The following is a 9,021-nucleotide window of genomic DNA, read 5'->3' on the forward strand; positions in this document are numbered from 1 at the left end:
CTCATTTTGGATAATAAAGTTTATTGTTAAATTGTTAAATGCCCTGCCTCCATTACGTATCTCTGTCACGTCATTATAAGTGTTTGATCACCACATTTGAGTGATCATTGCAAAAAATGTGTTTATGTATATATATTCTGTTTATGTATATACTGTATTCTATATATAGTACCACCAGTCAAATCTTTGGACACACGAATGGGAAAGTGTCCAAACTTTTGACTGGTACTGTACTATAATATACAAAAGAATACCTTTTTTTACTCCCTATTATTGGTATCGGCCCCAAAAAACCCATATCGGTCGGGCTCTAGTAATCAGCCAGAGAGGAAGACTGACATGTCAGAGCTGGTTGAAGTGTTTGGCCTGCTTAAACGCCTATGATTTCTTTCCAAATGCTGAAGGGTTTTTTCCTCTTCACCTCAACTCTTCTATGTAAAAGTATCTGTATAAAGGTTTGGTAAATATTCATGAAAGCACAGGCTACCCATCTCTGGTCTCACCAGAAGTTATTCAAAGAGCCAATAAAAATGCTAATGAAGGTGTAGAGGTTGATGCTGTGTTAGGTTGGTGTTAGATAAATGGACAAAATCTGATACTCTGCTGGCTTTGTCAATATTTACTGCCGTTTTTTTTTTTTTTTTTTACTGGGTTTACAATATTGTCACACTTGGGCCTAGTGTTGTGTTGAATTCAGCTGATTTAAGTATGTTGCCATGTTAACTAGCTAGTCTTAGTAATGGTTAGAATGGGATATTCTATACCATCTTTTTCCAGAAATGGTATTTATAAATTAGATATTATAGCTAAAGAATCATATATTATATTATATTATATTAATCAAGTACATAGCTGAATTACTAAAATCCTTGTTGTTGAGTTGTGATTTTTTTTTGAGTCTTAAGTATTCATGATAATGGGGTATTTTTTAAGTTCTGGGGCAATGTTGTCTATAGAGAATGGCATAAGTGCTCTCGAGTTATGAGAAATAAATGTGTGCCCTTATAAAGTGAATGTAAATGGGGAACAGGGCCTGAAAGAGTGATAAATTACATGATTACATGATAGTTCAAGAAAAATTGGGAGACATTATTTCAAGTGAGCATTTTTAATAATCCTCCTCATGGGTGGGTGACATTATGGTATATAGGGGATGGCAGAAGTGTGTCAGTCAGTAGAGGTTCTTTTATACCATTTATAACACCGTATATCCATGGCACAAATAAAATGATCAAATTGGATGAAATCTATTTCTCATTCCTTTGCTCTTTTAGTGGGCACTGATGGGGCATCACCTTGCAGTGACACACGCTGGGTGCAGAAGTGGCAGTCGTGGCAGTCATCAAGGCCGCTCAGGAGAACCAGCCTTTCTCTGGGCTCTGGATTCTGGCATGCTACAGGAAGACACTCCAGTCGCCGTCTCCTACGGGCCATCCCCAGACATGTCGCCCAGATACTGCAAGCAGATGTGCTCTGGCAGATGGGACACACTGGTATGTGTTAAAGAATGGGCTGTTGTAATTAATTTTCTACTACCTTTGGAGATTGGGTTTGCGATGAAGCTTGTGTTACTGTTTGTGTTCGTTTGCAGGCTCTGGGGTGAAGGTAGCAGTATTTGACACTGGGCTGAGTGAGAAGCACCCTCACTTTAAGAATGTTAAAGAAAGAACCAACTGGACCAATGAGAAAACACTGGATGATGGTGAGACATAAAACAATGTCATGAAACAGGTTTAAACCCATTTAAACAATCTTTATTGCGCTCTGAGTGAAGTTGACTTAATCAGCCCAGATGAATTGTTCAGATTACAAGCATTAATCATTCTTTTATCTTTGTCTGTCTCGCATTCTTTCTTCAGGGTTGGGTCATGGTACTTTTGTTGCTGGGGTTATTGCCAGCATGAGAGAGTGCCAGGGATTCGCTCCTGATTCTGAGCTTCATATCTTCAGGGTTTTTACTAATAACCAGGTAGCACACAACACTCAAATCCATGATCATGTACAACTACCTTTCAAAAATTAATTTACACATTAAAATGACAGTAAATACATTTTTAATATTACAAAATCATTCTCTTTCAAATAAATGCCATTTTTTTGGACTTTGTATTCTTTTAAAAAAGTTTTTTTGCTGAACACAAAAGATATTTTGAAGAATGTGTCTGAGCAAAAACGTTTCTGGTCCCCATCAACTTCTATAGTATACTTCTATTTTGTTCATACTGTGGAAGTCAGTGGGGACCGGGAACGGTTTGATCAATTACATTTACCTGATCAGCAAAAGGAAAAAAATGATACATGTGACAATTTTCATTTTTGGGTAAACTGTCCTTTTAAGACTAGATTAATGGCTGCTGAAAATTCTGCTTTGTCACTGCAGGAATACATTTCAATCACATTTCAAAACATTAAAATAGTAAAGTTTTTACATTTGTAATAGTATTCCACAATTTACTGTTGTTTACTGTATTTTTGAGCAAATAAATGCAGCCTTGGTGAGCATTACAGACTTCTTTCAAAAACTTTAAACTTTTTAAAATATATCGCCCAGTTCTATTACTGGCCTCAGTTATCATTTTTTGTATATTACAAATTTATTCAGGGTGATTTTTACACATCCCCACATAGGCACATATTTGTTGTTGTTCTTTTTTTGTTTCTTCTTAGGTGTCCTACACCTCTTGGTTCTTAGATGCCTTTAACTATGCCATCCTGAAGAAGATAGACGTCTTAAATCTCAGTATAGGGGGACCAGACTTTATGGACCATCCATTTGTTGATAAGGTATGGACAAATTAAACTGACATTTATTCATTCAGCAGGTGCTATTGTTCAAAGCAAGCTACAAATGAAAAACCTCTCAAGCAACAAGCCAGCAAATTTTAATAAAGGTGCTGTGTATTTTGGCCTGTACATCAAAGTTTATGCTCTCTGAAATGTAGTGCTCTAATAAAAGCTTAACTCTTCTGTTTAACAAGGTTTGGGAGCTCACAGCCAACAAGGTGATTATGGTATCTGCTATTGGCAATGATGGCCCACTCTATGGGTAAGAAAAGTAGTTTAAGGACAAATTATTAGATTTGGCCAATATTCCCAACACATCTATTGATATTGCTAGATTTTTTTTGGTCTTCCAGAACTCTGAACAATCCAGCAGATCAGATGGATGTTATTGGTGTTGGAGGGATTGATTTTGAGGACAACATTGCCAGATTCTCATCCCGAGGCATGACAACATGGGTGCGTTCTGTCTTTTGGTGACATCACATTACTGCGTTTTTCCTGTGCAGCTGCCTAAAGAGGCCAATTAGAACATGTCTGTGCATTTTGATCTGACCTAAAAAGGGCAGACAGACACCTCCTGCTACACAAATCTGGAGATTCCTGGCCTCCCCCGCTTTAGGAAGGAGAATAAATTGAAGATATGCACATGCACTTCAAAAGACTCCGTAAAAACCCTCTATTGCACCTTTGAAGTGGTTAAAAGAATTACAGCTTTGTAGATTTACAATAAAGTTGCATATAAATGAATGTCCTTGAGTTATAAGATATAAAAAAATTTATTCCCCAGTTAAAGAACTGGGTGATTTAGCAAAAAAAAAAAAAAATAGAATTAAAATGAAATTGAATTCTAGGTAAAATAGTCAAGGCATGTTTTTATACAGTTTTTCACTAAATTAACACAAAGATGAATATCTTGCCCTTTTTATTTAGATACGCCACTGAAATAAAAAACAAAAACAATATTTACTTAAATATATTAAATTGTTTTTGGAATTCCTTAAAAGATTTTGGGCAATGATGCAAATAAATATTTGAATCTGAGTTGTGAATCAATTTATTATCAAAAAAAATAGAATTAAAATGAAATTGAATTCTAGGTAAAATAGTCAAGGCATGTTTTTATACAGTTTTTCACTAAATTAACACAAAGATGAATATCTTGCCCTTTTTATTTAGATACGCCACTGAAATAAAAAACAAAAACAATATTTACTTAAATATATTAAATTGTTTTTGGAATTCCTTAAAAGATTTTGGGCAATGATGCAAATAAATATTTGAATCTGAGTTGTGAATCAATTTATTATCAAACTTACCAACATCCCAGTAGCCATTATAAAGAAGTGCTGGCCATGTATGACTGCTGAATTTTGACTGTCTCTTCTGAGGCATTGAATGTAACGTGTTGCTCTCTTTCCCACTCATCACAATATCTGTCACTCTGTCTTGTCAGCTCAGTTTAATCATTGTTTTGCTTTCTGTGCTATCTGTGGATCAGGAGCTGCCAGGTGGCTATGGCAGGGTGAAGCCTGACATTGTGACATACGGCTCTGGTGTGCGTGGCTCAGGATTGAAGGAGGGCTGTCGTTCTCTCTCTGGCACCAGTGTTGCATCACCTGTTGTGGCCGGGGCTGTCACACTACTGGCCAGGTGAGACAGATGAACAAAAATAGTGCTTTGCATAAACATTCACAGCCATTACTCCACTCTTAGGATCTTTCAGAAATCATTATAATTTAGTGCTTATGGAAAAAAATTTATCACTTTTCACAAAAATATTAATATTAAAAATAAAATATTAGATTATAGGAAAAAGAACTGTTTCATAAGTCCAAAAGAGCAGCATTTATTAGAACTAAAACTAATTGTAACAGTGTAACACCTAAATTAGGCGCGTCTGGTTTCAGGCCTATATACTTAATAAAAGAGATAAAAGAGAGTGCACTTTAATTATGTCAGGTGTGGACATTTTATATCCACTTTGATCAGTGATTCAGATCAGGGTTTCATTATTAGGTCCGTGTTTGCTGCTTTATCAGGGCGCTGACAGTCATTGATAGTGGGCACACCTGTACTTTGTACATTCATTGCTATAAACATACCACTCACACACAACTGATATGTAGTAGAACTAAATAAATTGGTCCCACGAAACCTATGGTTTTCTGCATAGGTGCCTTGTTTTTTTCCTTTGTCCTTATGAGAGAAAAATAAATTAAATTGATTCTGCAAGAAAAGAAAAACAAGAAACAAATGAATTGACCGAATCAATCTTATTTTCCACAGGGAATTGAATGGCATAGTTTCTCTTTTACTGTCTTACTTTTGCTATATATTTGATGTACTCCGACTGTGATGGGCTAACCTAATTTGTCTGTGTTTCCACTTTATAAGGTTTTCATTTCACCTCCTTCAGTTCCCTTCCTTTCTATCTCTTTCATATATATTGCTCTCATTTGTATTAGTCTCTCATAGGTACTTGACCCCATCTGTCTCTTTGCTTTATGGCCTCTGAGTCACCATGTGCCAGTGTTTCTTTCAAGTCTGTTTTCCAGCCTCAACATGCGGTTGCACTGAAATGATATCCCATCAACCCCCATCCATTTAACTGAACCATGTTTATTGTCTTTTGTCTTTCCAGCACTGTGTTGAACAGAGAGTTGGTGAACCCGGCCAGTATGAAGCAGGCCCTGATCGCCTCAGCACGCAGGCTGCCAGGCGTCAACATGTTTGAGCAGGGCCATGGCAAACTCGATTTACTCAGAGCCTACCAGATCCTTAACAGCTACAAGCCACAAGCCAGGCATGTCTCTTGCATACACACAAATATAGTGTTCTGCTCTTTGACTAGCATTCTGCTCACGTATCATGCTCGCATTATCTTATTCATGTATGCTGAATCAGTCCATTTAAAATGTAGCCAGCATCTCTATTGCATGCTCATTAAGATTTAATTATGTCCCAGCCTGATTATAGAGTAGATTTGGCCTGGTTCATTATCTTGCACTGGCTCTCAGTGAGGGCCATCATCCTCTAATGAATTTCTAATGGTGTTTTTTATTCTTTAGCCTGAGTCCGAGCTACATAGATCTGACCGAGTGCCCCTACATGTGGCCCTACTGCTCTCAGCCTATTTACTACGGTGGCATGCCAGCGATTGTCAACGTGACCATTCTTAATGGCATGGGTGTGACTGGAAGGATTGTGGACAAGGTAGGCAATAATAAATAGACTCATTGCAATTCAGTGTAATCTCTTATTTTATACATTAAAATGTATTTTAAACTATCCATGGTCCATTTGAAGAAACCCAGTTATGTTTTAAATCCGCAGCCCATCTGGCAACCCTACCTTCCTCAGAATGGGGATTATGTGGATGTGGCGGTGTCTTACTCGCCTGTACTCTGGCCCTGGGCCGGATACCTGGCTGTTTCTGTATCTGTGGCCAAGAAAGCTGCATCGTGGGAAGGCATCGCTCAGGGTCATGTCATGGTTACAGTGGCCTCACCAGCAGAGAATGATGTGAGTAACAGTACTGTCCCTGATATCTCCAGTAAGGTGATAATAGAAAGGGCTCTTCTGCTTAAGTCATAAATTAATTTTATTGGTTAATGACCGCACTTCTTTACTGGTTTATTACACTTCTAAGAGTTTCTTAGAAGGCTTTCAGACTTCTTAGAAAATGTCTGAACTGCTTTCATTTTGACTGTAGTGTAATTTGAGATCATGACCTGCTGTGGTCTGTTTTTCGTGTGTTTGTATCCAGTCAGCAATAGCTGGTGAGATGACCTCTACAGTGAAGTTACCAGTGAAGGTAAAGATTGTCCCCACTCCTCCACGTAGTAAGAGGATTCTGTGGGATCAGTACCACAACCTACGCTACCCACCTGGCTACTTCCCTCGAGACAACCTGCGCATGAAGAACGATCCGCTTGACTGGTGAGCCTCGACCACCCAAAATAATCCACATTCAATCAGTTGTTAGAAAATACATTGCACTGTGAAAAGGAATCTGTAGAGGGCAGCATTTAATAGCTTGTTTCTAGAAACCTTTTTACCCCAATTTTTGAGATGGTCCTCACTGCAGAACACCAGATCCAGGGGGCGTGGTTGGATCCAGATCCAACTCCTCCCAACTTACATATACCTAAACCTACCCATCTCCACCCCCTGATCGCTAAACCCACCCATCTCCACCCCTAAACCTACCCGTCTCCGCCCCTGATCCCTAAACCCACCCATCTTCACCCCTAAACCTACCCGTCTCCACCCCCTGATCCCTAAACCCACCCATCTCCACCCCCTGATCCCTAAACCCACCCATCTCCGCCCCCTGATCCCTAAACCCACCCAATCTCCACCCCTAAACCTACCCGTCTCCACCCCCGATCCCCAAACCTGCCCATCTCCACCCCCTGATCCCTAAACCCGCTCATCTCCACCCCTAAACCTACCCGTCTCTGCCCCTGATCCCTAAACCCACCCATCTCCACCCCTGGATCTTGTGTTCTGCAGTGAGGGGCTACTGCAATTTTTCTCTTATAAGTGTGTATATGACATTGTTTTTCTCTTGTTTTGAAGGAATGGTGATCATATTCACACAAACTTTAGAGACATGTATCAGCACCTTCGCAGCATGGGCTACTTTGTCGAAGTCTTGGGTGCACCAATCACATGCTTTGATGCCAGTCAGTATGGTAGGCGTTCATCTAGTGGAGTGTTTTCTGTATAAAGGATTCTGTCTTGAAGATGAATTAGTTTTGTGGTATAAGCCGTGATGGAAATCAACTGTCATCTGTTTCTGCGTGTTTATAGGGACCTTGCTGATGGTGGACAGTGAGGAAGAGTATTTTCCAGAGGAAATCACCAAGTTGAAGAGAGACATAGATAACGGCCTGTCGCTTATCATCTTTAGTGACTGGTACAACACATCAGTCATGAGAAAAGTGAAGTTCTATGATGAGAACACCAGGTACTGAGAACATTAAGGCGCACCGTAGTCTTTTGTGACTGTCTCTACCTTTAAAATAAGACTGTACTGCATCTATCTCTTGGTAAATGTTCAGTGGGGTCCACTAATAAAAATGCTTTTTCTTTTGTACGTTTAAAGAAAAAATGTTTTAAAACCGTATTATATTTAGAATATTAATAATAGTTATGCATTTCTAGGTCGTAGGAAATGTTTCTTTAATAATTTAACTTTCTTATTAGCTTAAACATGAAACCTTTTACTGTTCAGTGGGGTCCACTAATAAAAATGATTTTTCTTTTGTACGTTTAAAGAAAAAATGTTTTAAAACCGTATTATATTTAGAATAATTAATAATAGTTATGCATTTCTAGGTCGTAGGAAATGTTTCTTTAATAATTTAACTTTCTTATTAGCTTAAACATGAAACCTTTTACAAATTCTTTAGGTTTAGATAAATCTCATAATTCAGTTGTTCTGTTTGGACACCACAGTATAAGGCAAAAAAAAAAACAACAACATTTGCACAGAAAGTTAGCGTTTCAATTAGGGATATGCCGGTATCAAATTTTCATGTTGCGATTAATTGCTAATGCTTTTATCACAGTATGCGGTATTATCGCGATATTGAAATTTAGTTTAACAAAAGTGCTGTAATACTACAGTATAATAGTTTTAATAACTTTTTTCTTATAACAAAAATAACTGAACATTTAAATGCAATAAAGCAATACAGAAAAATGTATAAAGTTAAAAGTTTTACACAGATTAAAGTGCAAAAGAACTATAAAGACCAATAGGTATCACTTTACAATAAGACCTCATTAGTTAACCTTAGTTAATGCATTAACATTCACAATGAGCAATAGCTACATTTGCTACAGAAGTTATTAATCTTTGTTAAAAAAAAATAAAATTCTTAGTTCATGCTAGCTCATTAAATAACACAGTTGCAATTTTCGATTTTATCAACGTGTTATTAAATATTGTAATTACCTAAGATTAATGAATATTCAGAAGAATTTTTTATTGGCAGTTTATGTTAACTAATGAATTAACTAATGAAGTCCTAATGTAAAGTGTGACCGAACAATAAAGAATCAAAACGCTTTCAAACAATATCTAGGGCATGTTGTAGTCCAGATTAAAATGTAAAAAAAGTTTGAAAATAAATAGCCTATGAAGTCTAAATATTTAAGTATTTGGCACTGTGATGAACATCATAGCAAATACACAAATCTGAATGGCTGTTTAAATAATTTAAACAC

At 37.4% G+C, this 9,021-nt stretch overlaps 1 protein-coding gene across 1 annotated transcript in view; it reads left to right on the top strand.

Annotated features, from left to right (window-relative positions):
• Positions 1-9,021, top strand: part of mbtps1 (membrane-bound transcription factor peptidase, site 1) — a 21,080-nt gene that overhangs the window by 7,127 nt on the left and 4,932 nt on the right. The window contains exons 4-16 of the mRNA XM_016494662.1: positions 1,275-1,493; positions 1,592-1,702; positions 1,860-1,969; positions 2,668-2,784; positions 2,979-3,046; positions 3,138-3,240; positions 4,283-4,434; positions 5,426-5,587; positions 5,853-5,997; positions 6,118-6,306; positions 6,551-6,723; positions 7,366-7,481; positions 7,600-7,756. Of these exons, the coding sequence (XP_016350148.1) occupies positions 1,275-1,493; positions 1,592-1,702; positions 1,860-1,969; positions 2,668-2,784; positions 2,979-3,046; positions 3,138-3,240; positions 4,283-4,434; positions 5,426-5,587; positions 5,853-5,997; positions 6,118-6,306; positions 6,551-6,723; positions 7,366-7,481; positions 7,600-7,756 (1,822 nt within the window). The remainder of the gene's footprint in view (positions 1-1,274; positions 1,494-1,591; positions 1,703-1,859; positions 1,970-2,667; positions 2,785-2,978; positions 3,047-3,137; positions 3,241-4,282; positions 4,435-5,425; positions 5,588-5,852; positions 5,998-6,117; positions 6,307-6,550; positions 6,724-7,365; positions 7,482-7,599; positions 7,757-9,021) is intronic.

Source organism: Sinocyclocheilus anshuiensis, unplaced genomic scaffold (assembly GCF_001515605.1).
Source record: "Sinocyclocheilus anshuiensis isolate Anshui unplaced genomic scaffold, SAMN03320099.WGS_v1.1 scaffold286, whole genome shotgun sequence".
Taxonomy (NCBI): Eukaryota; Metazoa; Chordata; class Actinopteri; order Cypriniformes; family Cyprinidae; genus Sinocyclocheilus; species Sinocyclocheilus anshuiensis.